Source organism: Hypanus sabinus, chromosome 16 (genome assembly GCF_030144855.1).
Source record: "Hypanus sabinus isolate sHypSab1 chromosome 16, sHypSab1.hap1, whole genome shotgun sequence".
NCBI classification, from domain to species: Eukaryota; Metazoa; Chordata; class Chondrichthyes; order Myliobatiformes; family Dasyatidae; genus Hypanus; species Hypanus sabinus.
In genome coordinates this window covers 51,374,120-51,399,152 of record NC_082721.1, presented here as the reverse complement: position 1 = coordinate 51,399,152, position 25,033 = coordinate 51,374,120, and the positions used below count along the sequence as shown (strand labels likewise).

Below are 25,033 nucleotides of genomic sequence, written 5' to 3'. Positions count from 1 at the left end.
TCCACGCCGGAACAGATCCACGCCGGAACAGATCCACACCGGAACAGATCCACACCGGAACAGATTCAGACCAGAACAGAATCACACCAGAACAGAATCACACCAGAACAGAATCACACCAGAACAGAATCACACCAGAACAGAATCACACCAGAGCAGAATCACACCAGAGCAGAATCACCCCAGAGCAGAATCACCCCAGAGCAGAATCACCCCAGAGCAGAATCACCCCAGAGCAGATTCACACCTGAACAGATTCACACCAGAGCAGATTCACACCAGAGCAGATTCACACCAGAGCAGATTCACACCAGAACAGATTCACACCAGAACAGAATCTCACCGGAACAGATTTACACCGGAGCAGAATCACACCGGAACAGATTCACACCAGAACAGATCCACACCACAACAGATTCACAACAGAACAGAATCACACCAGTACAGAATCACACCAGTACAGAATCACACCAGTACAGAATCACACCAGTACAGAATCACACCAGTACAGAATCACACCAGAGCAGATTCACACCAGAGCAGATTCACACCAGAGCAGATTCACACCAGAACAGATTCACCCCAGAACAGATTCACACCAGAACAGATTCACACCAGAACAGATTCACACCAGAGCAGAATCACACCAGAGCAGAATCACACCAGAGCAGATTCACACCAGAGCAGAATCACACCAGAGCAGAGTCACACCAGAGCAGAATCACCCCAGAGCAGAATCACCCCAGAGCAGAATCACCCCAGAGCAGAATCACCCCAGAGCAGATTCACACCAGAACAGATTCAAACCAGAGCAGAATCACACCGGAACAGATCCACACCAGAGCAGATCCAGACCAGAACAGAATCACACCAGAACAGAATCACACCAGAACAGAATCACACCAGAACAGAATCACAACAGAACAGAATCACACCAGAACAGAATCAATCCAGAACAGAATCACACCAGAACAGAATCACACCAGAACAGATCCACTCCAGAACAGATCCACACCAGAACAGATCCACGCCAGAAAAGTTCCACGCCAGAACAGATTCACGCCAGAACAGAATCACCACAGAGCAGATTCACACCAGAACATATTCACACCAGAGCAGATTCACACCAGAACCGATGCACACCAGAAAAGATCCACGCCGGAACAGATCCACGCCGGAACAGATCCACGCCGGAACAGAATCACGCCGGAACAGATCCACGCCGGAACAGATCCACGCCGGAACAGATCCACGCCGGAACAGATCCACGCCGGTACAGATCCACGCCGGAACAGATCCACGCCGGAACAGATCCACGCCGGAACAGAATCACCCCGGAGCAGAATCACCCCGGAGCAGAATCACCCCGGAGCAGAATCACCCCGGAGCAGAATCACCGCGGAGCAGAATCACCCCGGAGCAGAATCACCCCGGAGCAGATTCACACCTGAACAGATTCACACCTGAACAGATTCACACCTGAACAGAATCACACCGGAGCAGAATCACACCGGAGCAGATTCACACTGGAGCAGATACACACCGGAACAGAATCTCACCGGAACAGAATCTCACCGGAACAGAATCTCACCGGAACAGAATCTCACCGGAACAGAATCTCACCGGAATAGAATCTCACCGGAACAGAATCTCACCGGAACAGAATCTCACCGGAATAGAATCTCACCGGAACAGATTTACACAGGAACAGATTTACACCGGAACAGATTCAAACCAGAGCAGAATCACACCGGAACAGATCCACACCAGAACAGAATCACACCAGAACAGAATCACACCAGAACAGAATCACACCAGAACAGAATCACACCAGAACAGAATCACACCAGAACAGATCCACTCCAGAACAGATCCACACCAGAACAGATCCACGCCAGAAAAGTTCCACGCCAGAACAGATTCACGCCAGAACAGAATCACCACAGAGCAGATTCACACCAGAACATATTCACACCAGAGCAGCTTCACACCAGAGCAGATTCACACCAGAACCGATGCACACCAGAAAAGATCCACGCCAGAAAAGATCCACGCCGGAACAGATCCACGCCGGAACAGATTCACGCCGGAACAGATTCACGCCAGAACAGAATCACGCCGGAACAGATCCATGCCGGAACAGATCCACGCCCGAACAGATCCACGCCGGAACCGATCCACGCCGGTACAGATCCACGCCGGAACAGATCCACGCCGGAACAGATCCACGCCGGAGCAGAATCACCCCGGAGCAGAATCACCCCGGAGCAGAATCACCCCGGAGCAGAATCACCCCGGAGCAGAATCACCCCGGAGCAGAATCACACCTGAACAGATTCACACCTGAACAGATTCACACCTGAACAGAATCACACCGGAGCAGAATCACACCGGAGCAGAATCACACCGGAGCAGAATCACACCGGAGCAGATTCACACCGGAGCAGATTCACACCGGAACAGATTCACACCGGAACAGAATCTCACCGGAACAGAATCTCACCGGAACAGAATCTCACCGGAACAGAATCTCACCGGAATAGATTCTCACCGGAATAGAATCTCACCGGAACAGATTTACACAGGAACAGATTTACACCGGAACAGATTCAAACCAGAGCAGAATCACACCGGAACAGATCCACACCAGAACAGATTCACACCAGAACAGATCCACTCCAGAACAGATCCACACCAGAACAGATCCACGCCAGAAAAGTTCCACGCCAGAACAGATTCACGCCAGAACAGAATCACACCAGAACAGAATCACACCAGAACCGATGCACACCAGAAAAGATCCACGCCGGAACAGATCCACGCCGGAACAGATCCACGCCGGAACAGAATCACGCCGGAACAGATCCACGCCGGAACAGATCCACGCCGGAACAGATCCACGCCGGTACAGATCCACGCCGGAACAGATCCACGCCGGAACAGATCCACGCCGGAACAGAATCACCCCGGAGCAGAATCACCCCGGAGCAGAATCACCCCGGAGCAGAATCACCCCGGAGCAGAATCACCGCGGAGCAGAATCACCCCGGAGCAGAATCACCCCGGAGCAGATTCACACCTGAACAGATTCACACCTGAACAGATTCACACCTGAACAGAATCACACCGGAGCAGAATCACACCGGAGCAGATTCACACCGGAGCAGATTCACACCGGAGCAGATTCACACCGGAACAGAATCTCACCGGAACAGAATCTGACCGGAACAGAATCTCACCGGAACAGAATCTCACCGGAATAGAATCTCACCGGAATAGAATCTCACCGGAACAGATTTACACAGGAACAGATTTACACCGGAACAGATTCAAACCAGAGCAGAATCACACTGGAACAGATCCACACCAGAACAGAATCACACCAGAACAGAATCACACCAGAACAGAATCACACCAGAACAGAATCACACCAGAACAGAATCACACCAGAACAGATCCACTCCAGAACAGATCCACACCAGAACAGATCCACGCCAGAAAAGTTCCACGCCAGAACAGATTCACGCCAGAACAGAATCACCACAGAGCAGATTCACACCAGAACATATTCACACCAGAGCAGATTCACACCAGAACCGATGCACACCAGAAAAGATCCACGCCAGAAAAGATCCACGCCGGAACAGATCCACGCCGGAACAGATTCACGCCGGAACAGATTCACGCCAGAACAGAATCACGCCGGAACAGATCCACGCCGGAACAGATCCACGCCGGAACAGATCCACGCCGGAACCGATCCACGCCGGTACAGATCCACGCCGGAACAGATCCACGCCGGAACAGATCCACGCCGGAGCAGAATCACCCCGGAGCAGAATCACCCCGGAGCAGAATCACCCCGGAGCAGAATCACCCCGGAGCAGAATCACCCCGGAGCAGAATCACCCCGGAGCAGATTCACACCTGAACAGATTCACACCTGAACAGATTCACACCTGAACAGATTCACACCTGAACAGAATCACACCGGAGCAGAATCACACCGGAGCAGAATCACACCGGAGCAGAATCACACCGGAGCAGATTCACACCGGAGCAGATTCACACCGGAACAGATTCACACCGGAACAGAATCTCACCGGAACAGAATCTCACCGGAACAGAATCTCACCGGAACAGAATCTCACCGGAATACATTCTCACCGGAATAGAATCTCACCGGAACAGATTTACACAGGAACAGATTTACACCGGAACAGATTCAAACTAGAGCAGAATCACACCGGAACAGATCCACACCAGAACAGATTCACACCAGAACAGATCCACTCCAGAACAGATCCACACCAGAACAGATCCACGCCAGAAAAGTTCCACGCCAGAACAGATTCACGCCAGAACAGAATCACACCAGAACAGAATCACACCAGAACCGATGCACACCAGAAAAGATCCACGCTGGAACAGATCCACGCCGGTACAGATCCACGCTGGAACAGATCCACGCCGGAACAGATCCACGCCGGAACAGAATCACCCCGGAGCAGAATCACCCCGGAGCAGAATCACCCCGGAGCAGAATCACCCCGGAGCAGAATCACCGCGGAGCAGAATCACCCCGGAGCAGAATCACCCCGGAGCAGATTCACACCTGAACAGATTCACACCTGAACAGATTCACACCTGAACAGAATCACACCGGAGCAGAATCACACCGGAGCAGATTCACACCGGAGCAGATTCACACCGGAGCAGATTCACACCGGAACAGAATCTCACCGGAACAGAATCTGACCGGAACAGAATCTCACCGGAACAGAATCTCACCGGAATAGAATCTCACCGGAATAGAATCTCACCGGAACAGATTTACACAGGAACAGATTTACACCGGAACAGATTCAAACCAGAGCAGAATCACACCGGAACAGATCCACACCAGAACAGAATCACACCAGAACAGAATCACACCAGAACAGAATCACACCAGAACAGAATCACACCAGAACAGAATCACACCAGAACAGATCCACTCCAGAACAGATCCACACCAGAACAGATCCACGCCAGAAAAGTTCCACGCCAGAACAGATTCACGCCAGAACAGAATCACCACAGAGCAGATTCACACCAGAACATATTCACACCAGAGCAGATTCACACCAGAACCGATGCACACCAGAAAAGATCCACGCCAGAAAAGATCCACGCCGGAACAGATCCACGCCGGAACAGATTCACGCCGGAACAGATTCACGCCAGAACAGAATCACGCCGGAACAGATCCACGCCGGAACAGATCCACGCCGGAACAGATCCACGCCGGAACCGATCCACGCCGGTACAGATCCACGCCGGAACAGATCCACGCCGGAACAGATCCACGCCGGAGCAGAATCACCCCGGAGCAGAATCACCCCGGAGCAGAATCACCCCGGAGCAGAATCACCCCGGAGCAGAATCACCCCGGAGCAGAATCACCCCGGAGCAGATTCACACCTGAACAGATTCACACCTGAACAGATTCACACCTGAACAGAATCACACCGGAGCAGAATCACACCGGAGCAGAATCACACCGGAGCAGAATCACACCGGAGCAGATTCACACCGGAGCAGATTCACACCGGAGCAGATTCACACCGGAACAGAATCTCACCGGAACAGAATCTCACCGGAACAGAATCTCACCGGAACAGAATCTCACCGGAACAGAATCTCACCGGAATAGAATCTCACCGGAATAGAATCTCACCGGAACAGATTTACACAGGAACAGATTTACACCGGAACAGATTCAAACCAGAGCAGAATCACACCGGAACAGATCCACACCAGAACAGAATCACACCAGAACAGAATCACACCAGAACAGAATCACACCAGAACAGAATCACACCAGAACAGATCCACTCCAGAACAGATCCACACCAGAACAGATCCACACCAGAACAGATCCACGCCAGAAAAGTTCCACGCCAGAACAGATTCACGCCAGAACAGAATCACCACAGAGCAGATTCACACAAGAACATATTCACACCAGAGCAGATTCACACCAGAACCGATGCACACCAGAAAAGATCCACGCCGGAAAAGATCCACGCCGGAACAGATCCACGCCGGAACAGATCCACGCCGGAACAGATTCACGCCGGAACAGATTCACGCCGGAACAGAATCACGCCGGAACAGATCCACGCCGGAACAGATCCACGCCGGAACCGATCCACGCCGGTACAGATCCACGCCGGAACAGATCCAGGCCGGAACAGATCCACGCCGGAGCAGAATCACCCTGGAGCAGAATCACCCCGGAGCAGAATCACCCCGGATCAGAATCACCCCGGAGCAGAATCACCCCGGAGCAGAATCACCCCGGAGCAGATTCACACCTGAACAGATTCACACCTGAACAGAATCACACCGGAGCAGAATCACACCGGAGCAGAATCACACCGGAGCAGATTCACACCGGAGCAGATTCACACCGGAACTGATTCACACCAGAACAGAATCTCACCGGAACAGAATCTCACCGGAACAGAATCTCACCGGAACAGAATCTCACCGGAACAGAATCTCACCGGAACAGAATCTCACCAGAACAGAATCTCACCGGAACAGATTTACACCGGAACAGATTTACACCGGAGCAGAATCACACCGGAGCAGATTCACACTGGAGCAGAATCACACCAGAACAGATTCACACCAGAAAAGAATCAAACCGGAATAGAATTATATCGGAACAGAAGCACACCAGAGCATTTTCACACCAGAACAGATCCACACCACAACAGATTCACAACAGAACAGAATCACAACAGTACAGAGTCACACCAGAGCAGAATCACACCAGAGCAGAATCACACCAGAACAGAATCACACCAGAACAGAATCACACCAGAACAGAATCACACCAGAGCAGAATCACACCAGAGCAGAAGCTCAGTGGAGCAGAAGCTCAGTGGAGCAGAATCATACCAGAACATATTCACACCAGAAACAGAATCACACCAGAACATATTCACGCTGGAACAGAATCACACCAGAACAGATTCCCACCAGAACAGATCCACACCAGAACAGATCCGCACCAGAACAGATCCACGCCAGAACAGATGCACGCCGGAACAGATGCACGCCGGAACAGATTCACGCCGGAACAGATTCACGCCGGAACAGATTCACGCCGGAACAGATTCACGCCGGAACAGAATCACACCAGAACAGATCCACACCAGAACAGATTCACACCAGAACAGATTCACACCAGAACAGATTCACCCCAGAACAGATTCACACCGGAACAGATTCACACCGGAACAGATTCACACCGGAACAGAATCACACCGGAACAGAATCACACCGGAACAGAATCACACCGGAACAGAATCACACCGGAACAGATTCACACCGGAACAGATTCACACCGGAACAGAATCACACCGGAACAGAATCACACCGGAACAGGATCACACCGGAACAGGATCACACCGGAACAGAATCACACCGGAACAGAATCACACCGGTACAGAATCACACCGGAGCAGATTCACACCGGAGCAGATTCACACCGGAGCAGATCCACACCGGAACAGAATCACACCGGAACAGGATCACACCGGAACAGGATCACACCGGAACAGAATCACACCGGAACAGAATCACACCGGTACAGAATCACACCGGAGCAGATTCACACCGGAGCAGATCCACACCGGAGCAGATCCACACCGGAGCAGATCCACACCGGAACAGATCCACCCCGGAGCAGAATCACCCCGGAGCAGAATCACCCCGGAGCAGATTCACACCTGAACAGATTCACACCTGAACAGATTCACACCTGAACAGATTCACACCTGAACAGAATCACACCGGAGCAGAATCACACCGGAGCAGAATCACACCGGAGCAGAATCACACCGGAGCAGAATCACACCGGAGCAGATTCACACCGGAGCAGATTCACACCGGAACAGATTCACACCGGAACAGAACCTCACCGGAACAGAATCTCACCGGAACAGAATCTCACCGGAACAGAATCTCACCTGAACAGAATCTCACCGGAATAGAATCTCACCGGAATAGAATCTCACCGGAACAGATTTACACAGGAACAGATTCACACCGGAACAGATTCAAACCAGAGCAGAATCACACCGGAACAGATCCACACCAGAACAGATTCACACCAGAACAGAATCACACCAGAACAGAGTCACACCAGAACAGAATCACACCAGAACAGAATCACACCAGAACAGATCCACTCCAGAACAGATCCACACCAGAACAGATCCACGCCAGAAAAGTTCCACGCCAGAACAGATTCACGCCAGAACAGAATCACCACAGAGCAGATTCACACTAGAACATATTCACACCAGAGCAGATTCACACCAGAACAGATCCACACCAGAACAGATCCACACCAGAAAAGATCCACGCCAGAAAAGATCCACGCTGGAACAGATCCACGCCGGAACAGATTCACGCCGGAACAGATTCACGCCAGAACAGAATCACGCCGGAACAGATCCACGCCGGAACCGATCCACGCCGGTACAGATCCACGCCGGAACAGATCCACGCCGGAACAGATCCACGCCGGAGCAGAATCACCCCGGAGCAGAATCACCCCGGAGCAGAATCACCCCGGAGCAGAATCACCCCGGAGCAGAATCACCCCGGAGCAGATTCACACCTGAACAGATTCACACCTGAACAGATTCACACCTGAACAGATTCACACCTGAACAGAATCACACCGGAGCAGAATCACACCGGAGCAGAATCACACCGGAGCAGAATCACACCGGAGCAGATTCACACCGGAGCAGATTCACACCGGAACAGATTCACACCGGAACAGAATCTCACCGGAACAGAATCTCACCGGAACAGAATCTCACCGGAACAGAATCTCACCGGAACAGAATCTCACCGGAATAGAATCTCACCGGAATAGAATCTCACCGGAACAGATTTACACAGGAACAGATTTACACCGGAACAGATTCAAACCAGAGCAGAATCACACCGGAACAGATCCACACCAGAACAGAATCACACCAGAACAGAATCACACCAGAACAGAATCACACCAGAACAGAATCACACCAGAACAGAATCACACCAGAACAGATCCACTCCAGAACAGATCCACACCAGAACAGATCCACACCAGAACAGATCCACGCCAGAAAAGTTCCACGCCAGAACAGATTCACGCCAGAACAGAATCACCACAGAGCAGATTCACACAAGAACATATTCACACCAGAGCAGATTCACACCAGAACCGATGCACACCAGAAAAGATCCACGCCGGAAAAGATCCACGCCGGAACAGATCCACGCCGGAACAGATCCACGCCGGAACAGATTCACGCCGGAACAGATTCACGCCGGAACAGAATCACGCCGGAACAGATCCACGCCGGAACAGATCCACGCCGGAACCGATCCACGCCGGTACAGATCCACGCCGGAACAGATCCACGCCGGAACAGATCCACGCCGGAGCAGAATCACCCTGGAGCAGAATCATCCCGGAGCAGAATCACCCCGGAGCAGAATCACCCCGGAGCAGATTCACACCTGAACAGATTCACACCTGAACAGAATCACACCGGAGCAGAATCACACCGGAGCAGAATCACACCGGAGCAGATTCACACCGGAGCAGATTCACACCGGAACTGATTCACACCAGAACAGAATCTCACCGGAACAGAATCTCACCGGAACAGAATCTCACCGGAACAGAATCTCACCGGAACAGAATCTCACCGGAACAGAATCTCACCAGAACAGAATCTCACCGGAACAGATTTACACCGGAACAGATTTACACCGGAGCAGAATCACACCGGAGCAGATTCACACTGGAGCAGAATCACACCAGAACAGATTCACACCAGAAAAGAATCAAACCGGAATAGAATTATATCGGAACAGAAGCACACCAGAGCATTTTCACACCAGAACAGATCCACACCACAACAGATTCACAACAGAACAGAATCACAACAGTACAGAGTCACACCAGAGCAGAATCACACCAGAGCAGAATCACACCAGAACAGAATCACACCAGAACAGAATCACACCAGAACAGAATCACACCAGAGCAGAATCACACCAGAGCAGAAGCTCAGTGGAGCAGAAGCTCAGTGGAGCAGAATCACACCAGAACATATTCACACCAGAAACAGAATCACACCAGAACATATTCACGCTGGAACAGAATCACACCAGAACAGATTCCCACCAGAACAGATCCACACCAGAACAGATCCGCACCAGAACAGATCCACGCCAGTACAGATGCACGCCGGAACAGATGCACGCCGGAACAGATTCACGCCGGAACAGATTCACGCCGGAACAGATTCACGCCGGAACAGATTCAAGCCGGAACAGAATCACACCAGAACAGATCCACACCAGAACAGATTCACACCAGAACAGATTCACACCAGAACAGATTCACCCCAGAACAGATTCACACCGGAACAGATTCACACCGGAACAGATTCACACCGGAACAGAATCACACCGGAACAGAATCACACCGGAACAGAATCACACCGGAACAGAATCACACCGGAACAGATTCACACCGGAACAGATTCACACCGGAACAGAATCACACCGGAACAGAATCACACCGGAACAGGATCACACCGGAACAGGATCACACCGGAACAGAATCACACCGGAACAGAATCACACCGGTACAGAATCACACCGGAGCAGATTCACACCGGAGCAGATTCACACCGGAGCAGATCCACACCGGAACAGAATCACACCGGAACAGGATCACACCGGAACAGGATCACACCGGAACAGAATCACACCGGAACAGATTCACACCAGAACAGAATCACACCAGAACAGAATCACACCAGAACAGAATCACACCAGAACAGAATCACACCAGAACAGATCCACTCCAGAACAAATCCACACCAGAACAGATCCACGCCAGAAAAGTTCCACGCCAGAACAGATTCACGCCAGAACAGAATCACCACAGAGCAGATTCACACTAGAACATATTCACACCAGAGCAGATTCACACCAGAACCGATGCACACCAGAAAAGATCCACGCCGGAAAAGATCCACGCCGGAACAGATCCACGCCGGAACAGATCCACGCCGGAACAGATCCACGCCGGAACAGATTCACGCCGGAACAGATTCACGCCGGAACAGAATCACGCCGGAACAGATCCACGCCGGAACAGATCCACACCGGAACCGATCCACGCCGGTACAGATCCACGCCGGAACAGATCCACGCCGGAACAGATCCACGCCGGAGCAGAATCACCCCGGAGCAGAATCACCCCGGAGCAGAATCACCCCGGAGCAGAATCACCCCGGAGCAGATTCACACCTGAACAGATTCACACCTGAACAGAATCACACCGGAGCAGAATCACACCGGAGCAGAATCACACCGGAGCAGATTCACACCGGAGCAGATTCACACCGGAACAGATTTACACCAGAACAGAATCTCACCGGAACAGAATCTCACCGGAACAGAATCTCACCGGAACAGAATCTCACCGGAACAGAATCTCACCAGAACAGAATCTCACCAGAACAGATTTACACCGGAACAGATTTACACCGGAGCAGAATCACACCGGAGCAGATTCACACTGGAGCAGAATCACACCAGAACAGATTCACACCAGAAAAGAATCAAACCGGAATAGAATTATATCGGAACAGAAGCACACCAGAGCATTTTCACACCAGAACAGATCCACACCACAACAGATTCACAACAGAACAGAATCACAACAGTACAGAGTCACACCAGAGCAGAATCACACCAGAGCAGAATCACACCAGAACAGAATCACACCAGAACAGAATCACACCAGAACAGAATCACACCAGAACAGAATCACACCAGAGCAGAATCACACCAGAGCAGAAGCTCAGTGGAGCAGAAGCTCAGTGGAGCAGAATCACACCAGAACATATTTACACCAGAAACAGAATCACACCAGAACAGATTCACGCTGGAACAGAATCACACCAGAACAGATTCCCACCAGAACAGATCCACACCAGAACAGATCCGCACCAGAACAGATCCACGCCAGAACAGATGCACGCCGGAACAGATGCACGCCGGAACAGATTCACGCCGGAACAGATTCACGCCGGAACAGATTCACGCCGGAACAGATTCACGCCGGAACAGAATCACACCGGAACAGATCCACACCGGAACAGATTCACACCAGAACAGATTCACACCAGAACAGATTCACCCCAGAACAGATTCACACCGGAACAGATTCACACCGGAACAGATTCACACCGGAACAGAATCACACCGGAACAGAATCACACCGGAACAGAATCACACCGGAACAGAATCACACCGGAACAGATTCACACCGGAAAAGATTCACACCGGAACAGAATCACACCGGAACAGAATCACACCGGAACAGGATCACACCGGAACAGGATCACACCGGAACAGAATCACACCGGAACAGAATCACACCGGTACAGAATCACACCGGAGCAGATTCACACCGGAGCAGATTCACACCGGAGCAGATCCACACCGGAACAGAATCACACCGGAACAGGATCACACCGGAACAGGATCACACCGGAACAGAATCACACCGGAACAGAATCACACCGGTACAGAATCACACCGGAGCAGATTCACACCGGAGCAGATTCACACCGGAGCAGATCCACACCGGAGCAGATCCACACCGGAACAGATCCACACCGGAACAGATTCAGACCAGAACAGAATCACACCAGAACAGAATCACACCAGAACAGAATCACACCAGAACAGAATCACACCAGAACAGAATCACACCAGAACAGAATCACACCAGAGCAGAATCACCCCAGAGCAGAATCACCCCAGAGCAGAATCACCCCAGAGCAGAATCACCCCAGAGCAGATTCACACCTGAACAGTTTCACACCAGAGCAGATTCACACCAGAGCAGATTCACACCAGAGCAGATTCACACCAGAACAGATTCACACCAGAACAGAATCTCACCGGAACAGATTTACACCGGAGCAGAATCACACCGGAACAGATTCACACCAGAACAGATCCACACCACAACAGATTCACAACAGAACAGAATCACACCAGTACAGAATCACACCAGTACAGAATCACACCAGTACAGAATCACACCAGTACAGAATCACACCAGTACAGAATCACACCAGTACAGAATCACACCAGAGCAGATTCACACCAGAGCAGATTCACACCAGAGCAGATTCACACCAGAACAGATTCACACCAGAACAGATTCACACCAGAACAGATTCACACCAGAGCAGAATCACACCAGAGCAGAATCACACCAGAGCAGATTCACACCAGAACAGAATCACACCAGAGCAGAGTCACACCAGAGCAGAATCACACCAGAGCAGAATCACACCAGAGCAGAATCACACCAGATCAGAATCACACCAGAGCAGATTCACACCAGAGCAGATTCACACCAGAAACATAATCACACCAGAACAGATTCACGCCGGAACAGAATCACACCAGAGCAGAATCACACCAGAGCAGATTCACACCTGAACAGATTCACACCTGAACAGATTCACACCAGAGCAGAATCACACCAGAGCAGATTCACACCAGAACAGATTCACACCAGAACAGATTCACACCAGAACAGAATCTCACCGGAACAGATTTACACCAGAGCAGAATCACACCAGAACAGATTCACACCAGAACAGATTCACACCAGAACAGATCTAACCCGGAACTGATCACAATGTTTGAGCAATTTGGATAGGTACATATAGGGATAGTAGAGGTAAGAAGGATTATGGTTACAGTGCAGGTCATTGGGAGTAGGCAGTTTAAATTGTTTTTGGCAAGCTCCAGATGGCCAAATGGGCTTGTTTCTGTGCTGTACTTCTCTCTTAGTCTAGGACACTAGAAATGATCTAGACCAGAATTGATCCACATGAGGTGCTCTCCAGCAGCAGAATCAGGACTGTGCCCTTCCCATGATGTGGCCCTTTGTAGCTGCCCCATTACATTGCAAGCAGCACACACTCGTTGCGCGTGCGATGCTTTTGTTGAGATACATCCGTTCTGCAGTCAGCAGACGACAGTGAGCTAGCAGAGAACGTCACTAACTGCTTCCCTGTGACCCCACAGCAATGCTCGGCGTCCCTGTGTGAGCGGCACGGGTTGGAACAGTGCAGCTGCAGTACCCACTCGGCAGAGGAGGAGTGCCACCTCTGCTGCCAGCTGTCAGGTATGGGGGGACCGTGGAGGCACAGCTGGATACTGGGGATGGTTGGGGGGTGGAATGTGATCTTGAGAGGATGGTGCAGTGGACAAGGGTGATGGTCTCTGTCTGCCTAGGACCCCGGGGCTGAGCAACAGGATCAAAGCTGTCAGAGCAGGGTCTCAGGGCCTGGGTCCACCGCCAGGGACCAGGGAACTGGAAGCAGGGAATGCGTGGGCTACAGATGCCCTTCACTAGGCCAAGGATGGCCCTCAGACAATCTGTAGGGAAATTGGGAGGGGTCAACAGGCCAGGGGTCAAAGCCAAACACAGACCAGTGCTGCACAGCATGGCCACCCAGCCCTTCACTGCCCCACCACACTTCTTCAAAAATCAGCTGCCCCTTCACCCAATCACACCTGCCTACACATACGCATGCTCCACTTCAATGAGCCACCATCCTCTTTACTGCCCCATCAAAACATTTAATGCCAAAAACCCTTCATAAACCCTTCGTGGCTTCACCACTCCAGCACCTCACCAAACCCTTTACTTCCTCATTCACAACTCCACCACCCCACTCACTCCCTCACTTCCCCATTCACCACTTCAACACCTGACCCACCCCTTCACTTCCTCATTCACCACTCCAGCACACCACTCACTCCCTCACTTCCCCATTCACCACTCCACCACCCCACTCACTCCCTGACTTCCCCATTCACCACTCCACCACCTCACCTACCCCATCTCTTCCCCATTCACCACTCCAGCACACCACTCACTCCCTCACTTCCCCATTCACCACTCCACCACCTCACCCACCCGATCACTTCCTCATTCACCACTCCAGCACACCACTCACTCCCTCACTTACCCATTCACCACTCCAGCACACCACTCACTCCCTCACTTCCCCATTCACTACTCCACCAACTCACTCACCACTTCACTTCCTCATTCACCACTCCACCTTCTCACCCACCCCTTCACTTCCCCATTCACCAGTCCACCACCTGACCCACCCCTTCACAACCCTATTCACCACTCCACCACGTCACCCACCCCTTCACTTCCCCATTCACCACTCCACCAACTCACCCACCCCTTCAGTTGCCCATTCACCACTCGACCACCTTACCCACACCTTCACTTCCACATTCACCACTGCACCACATCACCCACCCCTTCAGTTCCTGAATCACCACTATACCAGCTGACCCACCCATTCAATTCCCCATCCACGACAGCACCACCTCATCCACCCCTTCACTTCCCCATTTACAACTCCACCACCTTACCCCACCCATTCACTTCTGCATTCACCACTCCAGCAACTCACCCCCTTCACTTCACCAATCACCACTCCACTAACATACCCCCTTCACTTCCCCATTCACCACTCCACCACCTCACCCACCCCTTAGCTTTCTCATTCACCACTCCACCACCTCTCCCACGCCTTCACTTCACAAATACCACTCTGCCACCTCAGCCCCCCACTTCCTCATTCACCCACCAACCACCTTACCCACTCCTTCACATCCCCACTCACCGTTCCACCAAATCACCCCCCTTCACTTCCCGTTTACCACTCCACCATCTTACCGCTCCTTCATTTCCCTATTCACCACTACACTACCTCATCCACTCCTTTACTTTTGCATTCACCACTCCAACACCTCACCAACCCCTTCACTTCCCCATTCACCATTCCGCCATGTGACCCACCCCTTCCCTTCACCATTTACCACTCCGCCATGTGACCCACCCCTTCCCTTCACCATTTACCACTCCACCACCTCACCCACCCCTTCCCTTCCCCATTCACCCCTTCACTTATCCATTCACCACTCCACCACCTGACCCACCCCTTCACTTCACATTTACCACTCCACCACCTCAACCACGCCTTCACTTCCCCATTCACCACTCCACCACCTCACCCACTCCTTCACTTCACATTTACCACTCCAACACCTCATCCACCCCTTCACTACCCCACCACCTGACCAAACCCTTCACTTTTCCATTCGCCACTCCACCACCTTGCTCACCACTTCTCTTCCCCATTCACCACTCCACCACCTCACCCACCCCTTCACTTCCCCATTCACCACTCCACCACCTGACCCACCCCTTCACTTCCCCAGTCACCAGTCCACCACCTCCCCCACCCCTTGACTTCCACATTCACCACTCCACCACCTCACACACCCCTTCAGTTCATTATTCACTACTCCACCAACTGACCCACCCCTTCACTTCCCCATTCACTCCTCCACCACCTTACCCACCCATTCAATTCCCCATTCACCACTACACCACCTCATCCACCCCTTCTCTTCCCCATTCACCACTCCACCACCTTACCCACCTTCCCTTCACCATTCACCACTCCACCACCTCACCTACCCCTTCACTTCCTCCTTCAGCACTTCACCACCTTACACCTCCTTCGTTTCCCCATTCACCACTCCACCACCTCACCCATCCCTTCATTTCCTTATTCACCAGTCCACCAACTTAAGCCCCCTTCACTACCCCATTTACCAATCCACCACCTCACGCTCCCCTTCACTTCCCCATTCCCCACTCCACCACCTCACCCACCCGTTGACTTCCCCATTCACCACAGCACCACCTCACCCTCCCCTTCACATCCCCATTCACCAGTCCACCACCTGAACCCCCTTCATTTCTGGAATCACCACTTTACCAACTTATCCCCTTCAATTCCCCAATCGCCACTCCACGACCTCACCAACCCCTTCACATCACAATTCACCACTCCACCACATCACCCACCCCTTCAGTTCCTGAATCACCACTATACCAGCTGACCCACCCCTTCACTTCCCCATTCACAACTCCACCACCTCACCCACCCCTTCAATTCCCGAATCACCACTCCACCAACTTACCCCCTTCACTTCCCCATTCACCACTCCACGACCTCACCCACCCGTTCACTTCCCCATTCACCACTCCACCACCTCACCCAGCCCTTCATTTCCTTTTCACCAGTCCACCACCTTAAGCCCCCTTCACTACCCCATTTACCACTCCACTACCTCACCCTCCTCTTCAGATCCCCATTCACCAGTCCACCACCTGACCCCCCTTCACTTCCCATTCACCATTCCACCACCTCACCCTCCCCTTCACTTCCCCATTCACCACTCCACCACCTCACCCACCCGTTGACTTCCCCATTCACCACAGCACCACCTCACCCTCCCCTTCACATCCCCATTCACCAGTCCACCACCTGAACCCCCTTCATTTCTGGAATCACCACTTTACCAACTTATCCCCTTCAATTCCCCAATCGCCACTCCACGACCTCACCAACCCCTTCACATCACAATTCACCACTCCACCACATCACCCACCCCTTCAGTTCCTGAATCACCACTATACCACCTCACCCGCCCGTTCACTTCCCCATTCACCACTCCACCACCTCACCCAGCCCTTCATTTCCTTTTCACCAGTCCACCACCTTAAGCCCCCTTCACTACCCCATTTACCACTCCACCACCTCACCCTCCTCTTCAGATCCCCATTCACCAGTCCACCACCTGACCCCCCTTCACTTCCCATTCACCATTCCACCACCTCACCCACCCCTTCAGTTCCTGAAACACCACTATACCAGCTGACCCACCCATTCAATTCCCCATTCACCACTCCACCACTTTACCCACCCATTCACTTCTGCATTCACCACTCCAGCACCTCACCCCCTTCACTTCACCAATCACCACTCCACCACCTGACCAACCCCTTCACTTCCCCATTCACCACACCACCACCTCACCCACCCCTTCAATTCCCGATTCACCACTCCACCAACTTACCCCCTTCACTTCCCCATTCACCACTCCACCACCTCACCCTCCCCTTCAGATCCCCATTCACCAGTCCACCACCTGACCCCCCTTCACTTCCCATTCACCACTCCACCACCTCACCCACCCCTTCACGTCCCCAGTCACCACTCCACCACCTTAAGCCCCCTTCACTACCCCATTTACCACTCCACCACCTCACCCTCCCCTTCACAACCCCATTCACCAACTCCTTACCCCTGCTTCGTTTCCCCATTCACCACTCCACCACCTCACCCACCCCTTCAGTTCCCCATTTACCACTCCACCACCTCACCCACCCATTCACTTCTGCATTCACCACTCCAGCACCTCACCCCCTTCACTTCACCAATCACCACTCCACTAACATACCCCCTTCACTTCTCAATTCACCACTCCACCACCTCTCCCACCCCTTCACTTCACAAGTACCACTCTGCCACCTCACCCACCCACTTCCTCATTCACCAACCCACAACCTTACCCGCTCCTTCACATCCCCACTCACTGTTCCACTAACTCACCCCCATTTACTTCCCGTTTACCACTCCACCAGTTAGGTACAGTAGACAGTGTTTTAAGCAAAGAGAGGAGGAATGGGCTAAGAATTCTATACTTGAATGCGCGTAGTGTCAGAAATAAGACAGATGAGCTTGAAGCTCAGATTAAAATGGGGAACTACGATATTGTTGGGATAACGGAGACATGGCTGCAAGGGGATCAGGCCTGGGAATTGAGTGTACCAGGGTATACGTGCTATCGTAGAGACAGAAATATGGGAAGAGGGGGTGGGGTGGCCCTGTTGGTGATGAATGAGATTCAGTCCTTAGCAAGAGGTGACTTGGGAACAGGGGAAGTAGAGTCTGTGTGGATTGAGCTGAGGAACAGTAAGGGTAAAAAGACCCTAATGGGTGTTGTGGACAGGCCCCCAAACAGTAGCATGGATATTGGGTACAAGTTGATTAGGGAGTTAACATTGGCATGTGCTAAATGTAATGCAGTCGTTATGGGAGATTTCAACATGCAGGTGGACTGGGAGAATCAGGTAGGTGCTGGACCCCAGGATAGGGAGTTTGTGGAGTGTCTAAGGGATGTATTTTTGGAACAGCTTGTGCTTGAGCCAACCAGGAACGAGGCTATTTTGGACTTGGTGATGTGTAATGCACAGGAATTGATAAGTGATCTTGAAGTAAAGGAACCATTAGGAAGTAGTGATCATAACATGATAAGTTTTTATCTACAATTTGAGAGGGATAAGGGCAGATCAGAGGTGTCAGTGTTGCAATTAAATAAAGGAGACTACGGAGCCATGAGGGAAGAGCTGGCCAAAGTTAAATGGGCAGATGTCCTGGCAGGAAAGACAGTGGATCAGCAGTGGCAGATATTCTTGGGCATAATACAAAAGATGCAAATGCAGTTCATTCCAATGAGAAGGAAGGATTCAAAGAGGGGGAAGGGGCCACAGTGGTTGACAAAGGAAGTCAGAGATTGTATAGCATTAAAGAAAAATAAGCATGACAGGGCTAAGATGAGTGGGAATACAGATGATTGGGAAAGTTTTAAGGAACAGCAGATCTTAACTAAAAAAGCAATACGGAGAGAAAAAATCAGGTATGAGCTCAGTCTAACCAGGAATATAAAAGGGGATAGCAAAAGCTTTTTTAGCTATGTGAAGAGAAAGAAGATAGTTAAGAACAATGTTGGCCCCTTGAAGAATGAATTGGGAGAAATTGTTATGGGAAACAGGGAAATGGCAACAGAATTTAATGCATACTTTAGATCTGTCTTCACCAGGGAGGACACAAGCAATCTCCCAGATGTATGGATCGGCCAGGGTCATAAGATATCAGAGGAATTGAGACAGATTGACATTAGGAAAGAAACTGTGATGAGTAGACTGGTAGGACTGAAGGCTAATAAATCCCCGGGTCCAGATGGTCTGCATCCGAGGGTTCTAAAAGAGGTGGCTCAGGAAATTGCGGATGCATTGGTAATCATTTTCCAATGTTCCTTAGATTCAGGATCAGTTCCTGAAGATTGGAGAGTGGCTAATGTTGTCCCATTTTTCAAGAAGGGAGGGAAGGAGAAAACAGAGAACTATCGCCCTGTTAGCCTAACGTCAGTCGTGGGGAAGATGCTTGAGTCCATTATTAAGGACGAAATAGTGGCACATCTAGATGGCAGAAATAGGATTAGGCCGAGCCAGCATGGATTTACCAAGGGCAAATCATGCTTGACTAATCTGTTGGAGTTTTTTGAGGGTGTAACAAGGATGTTAGACGAGGGTAAGCCAGTAGATGTTGTGTACCTAGATTTTCAGAAGGCATTCGATAAGGTGCCACATAGGAGATTGGTGTGTAAAATCAGAGCTCATGGCATTGGGGGCAGGGTTTCAACATGGATAGAAAACTGGTTGGCAGATAGAAAGCAAAGGGTAGCAGTGAATGGGTGTTTCTCAGACTGGCTGGAGGTGACTAGTGGGGTACCACAGGGCTCTGTATTGGGACCACAGCTCTTTACGATTTATGTCAATGATTTAGATGAGGGCATTGAAAACTATATCAGCAAGTTTGCTGTCGATACTAAACTGGGTGGCAGTGTGACATGCAAAGAGGACGTTAGGAGAATACAGGGAGACTTGGATAGGCTGAGTGAGTGGGCAGATACTTGGCAGATGTCATTCAATGTGAATAAATGTGAAGTTATCCACTTTGGAAGCTGGAACAAGAGGGCAGAGTATTGTCTGAACGGTGTCGAGTTAGGTAAGGGAGAAATGCAAAGAGACCTAGGAGTCCTAGTTCACCAGTCAATGAAGGTGAATGAGCAAGTGCAACAGGCAGTGAAGAGGGCAAATGGAATGTTGGCCTTTGTTACAAGGGGAATTGAATACAAGAGCAAGGATGTTCTTTTGCAATTGTACAGGGCCCTGGTGAGACCACACCTGGAATATTGTGTACAGTTTTGGTCTCCAGGTATTAAGGAAGGACATTCTGGCAATTGAGGAAGTGCAGCGTAGATTCACTAGGTTGATTCCTGGGATGGCAGGGCTGTCTTATGCAGAGAGATTGGAGAGATTGGGCTTGTACACGCTGGAATTGAGGAGATTGAGAGGGGATCTGATTGAAACGTTTAAGATAATTAAAGGATTTGATAGGATTGAGGCAGGAAATATGTTCCAGATGTTGGGAGAGTCCAGTCCCAGAGGGCATGGATTGAGAATAAGAGGTCAGTTATTTAAGACAGAGTTGAGGAAGAGCTTCTTCTCCCAGAGAGTTGTGGAGGTGTGGAATGCACTGCCTCGGAAGACGGTGGAGGCCAATTCTCTGGATGCTTTCAAGAAGGAGCTGGATAGATATCTGCTGGATAGGGGAATCAAGGGATATGGGGACAAGGCAGGGACTGGGTATTGATAGTGAATAATCAGCCATGATCTCAGAATGGCGGTGCAGACTTGAGGGGCCGAATGGTCTACTTCTGCACCTATTGTCTATTGTCTATTGTCCACCATCTTACCGCTCCTTCATTTCCCTATTCAGCACTACACTACCTCGTCCACTCCTTCACTTTTGCATTCACCACTCCAACACCTCACCAAACCCTTCACTTCCACATTCACCACTCCACCACCTCACCCACCCCTTCACTTCCCCATTTACCACTCCACCACCTCACCCAACTGTTCACATCACATTTACCACTCGACCACCTCACCAACACTTTGTCTTCGCCATTCACCACTCCACCACCTGACCCCCCCCCTTCACTTCCCCAGTCACCACTCCACCACCTAACCTACCCCTTGACTTCCCCATTCACCACTCCACCACCTCACACACCCCTTCAGGTCCATATACACCACTCCACCAACTGACCCACCCCTTCACTTCCCCATTCACTCCTCCACCACCTTACCCACCCATTAAATTCCCCATTCACCACTACACCACCTCATCCACCCCTTCTCTTCCCCATTCACCACTCCACCACCTCACCCACCCCTTCACTTCCTCATTCAGCACTTCACCACCTTACCCCTCCTTCGTTTCCCCCATTCACCACTCCACCACCTCACCCAGCCCTTCATTTCCTTATTCACCAGTCCACCACCTTAAGCCCCCTTCACTACCCCATTTACCAATCCACCACCTCACTCTCCCCTTCACTTCCCCATTCACCACTCCACCACCTTAAGCCCCCTTCACTACCCCATTTACCAATCCACCACCCCACTCTCCCCTTCACTTCCCCATTCACCACTCCACCACCTCACCCACCCGTTGACTTCCCCATTCACCACTCCACCACCTCACACACCCCTTCAGGTCCATATACACCACTCCACCAACTGACCCACCCCTTCACTTCCCCATTCACTCCTCCACCACCTTACCCACCCATTAAATTCCCCATTCACCACTACACCACCTCATCCACCCCTTCTCTTCCCCATTCACCACTCCACCACCTTAAGCCCCCTTCACTACCCCATTTACCAATCCACCACCCCACTCTCCCCTTCACTTCCCCATTCACCACTCCACCACCTAACCTACCCCTTGACTTCCCCATTCACCACTCCACCACCTCACACACCCCTTCAGGTCCATATACACCACTCCACCAACTGACCCACCCCTTCACTTCCCCATTCACTCCTCCACCACCTTACCCACCCATTAAATTCCCCATTCACCACTACACCACCTCATCCACCGCTTCTCTTCCAGATTCACCACTCCACCACCTCACCCACCCCTTCACTTCCTCATTCAGCACTTCACCACCTTACCCCTCCTTCGTTTCCCCCATTCACCACTCCACCACCTCACCCACCCCTTCACTTCCTCATTCAGCACTTCACCACCTTACCCCTCCTTCGTTTCCCCCATTCACCACTCCACCACCTCACCCAGCCCTTCATTTCCTTATTCACCAATCCACCACCTTAAGCCCCCTTCACTACCCCATTTACCAATCCACCACCTCACTCTCCCCTTCACTTCCCCATTCACCACTCCACCACCTTAAGCCCCCTTCACTACCCCATTTACCAATCCACCACCCCACTCTCCCCTTCACTTCCCCATTCACCACTCCACCACCTCACCCACCCGTTGACTTCCCCATTCACCACTCCACCAGCTCACCCAGCCCTTCATTTCCTTATTCACCAGTCCACCACCTTAAGCTCCCTTCGCTACTCCATTTACCAATCCACCACCTCACCCTCCCCTTCACTTCCCCATTCACCACTCCACCACCTCACCCAGCCCTTCACTTCCCCATTCACCACTTGACCACCACACCCAGCCCTTCACTTCCTTATTCACACTCCACCACCTTACCCACCTTCTCTTCTCAATTCACCACTCCACCACCTCTCCCACCCCTTCACTTCACAAGTACCACTCTGCCACCTCACACCCCCACTTCCTCATTCACCAACCCACCACCTCACCCACCCCATCACTTCCCCATTCACCACTCCACCACCTCTCCCACCCCTTCACTTCACAAGTACCACTCTGCCACCTCACCCCCCCCACTTCCTCATTCACCCACCCACCACCTCACACACCCCTTCACATCCCCACTCACTGTTCCACCAACTCACCCCCTTCACTTCCCGTTTACCACTCCACCATCTTATCGCTCCTTCATTTCCCTATTCAGCACTACACTACCTCGTCCACTCCTTCACTTTTGCATTCACCACTCCAACGCCTCACCAACCCCTTCACTTCCTCATTCACCACTCCACCACCTCACCCAACACCTCACTTCACATTTACCACTCGACCACCTCACCAACACTTTGTCTTCGCCATTCACCACTCCACCACCTGACCCACCCCTTCACTTCCCCAGTCACCACTCCACAAACTGACCAACCCCTTCACTTCCCCATTCACTCCTCCACCACCTTACCCACCCATTCAATTCCCCATTCACCACTACACCACCTCATCCACCCCTTCTCTTCCCCACTCACCACTCCACCAACTTGCCCCACCTTCCCCTCACCATTCACCACTCCACCACCTCACCCACCCTTTCACTTCCTCATTCAGCACTTCACCACCTTAAGCCCACTTCACTACCCCATTTACCAATCCACCACCTCACCCTCCCCTTCACTTCCCCAATCAGCACTCCACCACCTCACCCACCCGTTGACTTCCCCATTCACCACTCCACCACCTCACCCTCCCCTTTACTTCCACATTCACTACTCCACCACCTCACCCACCCGTTGACTTCCCCATTCACCACTCCACCACCTCACCCTCCCCTCCACATCCCCATTCACCACTCCACCACCTGAACCCCCTTCATTTCCGGAATCACCACTTTACCAACTTATCCCCTTCACTTCCCCATTCGCCACTCCACCAACTCACCAACCCCTTCACATCCCCATACATCACTCCACCAACTTGCCCCACCTTCCCTTCACCATTCACCACTCCACCACCTCACCCACCCTTTCACTTCCTCATTCAGCACTTCACCACCTTAAGCCCACTTCACTACCCCATTTACCAATCCACCACCTCACCCTCCCCTTCACTTCCCCAATCAGCACTCCACCACCTCACCCACCCGTTGACTTCCCCATTCACCACTCCACCACGTGACCCACCCCTTCACTTCCCCATTCACCACTCCACTACCTGACCCACCCCTTCACTTATCCATTCAATACTCCACCACCTGACCCACCCCGTCACTTCACATTTACCACTCCACCACCGCACCCACCCCTTCACTTCCCCATTTAACACGCCACCACCTCACCCAAACCTTCACTTCACATTTACCACTCGACCACCTCTCCAACAATTTGTCTTCGCCATTCACCACTCCACCACCTCACCCACCGCTTGACTTC

At 51.7% G+C, this 25,033-nt stretch overlaps 1 protein-coding gene across 1 annotated transcript in view; it reads left to right on the top strand.

Moving 5' to 3' along the window:
• LOC132405842 (disintegrin and metalloproteinase domain-containing protein 10-like) overlaps positions 1-25,033 on the top strand; it is a 636,699-nt gene that overhangs the window by 474,550 nt on the left and 137,116 nt on the right. Inside the window, exon 14 of the mRNA XM_059990833.1 lies at positions 14,194-14,293. Within this exon, the coding sequence (XP_059846816.1) occupies positions 14,194-14,293 (100 nt within the window). The remainder of the gene's footprint in view (positions 1-14,193; positions 14,294-25,033) is intronic.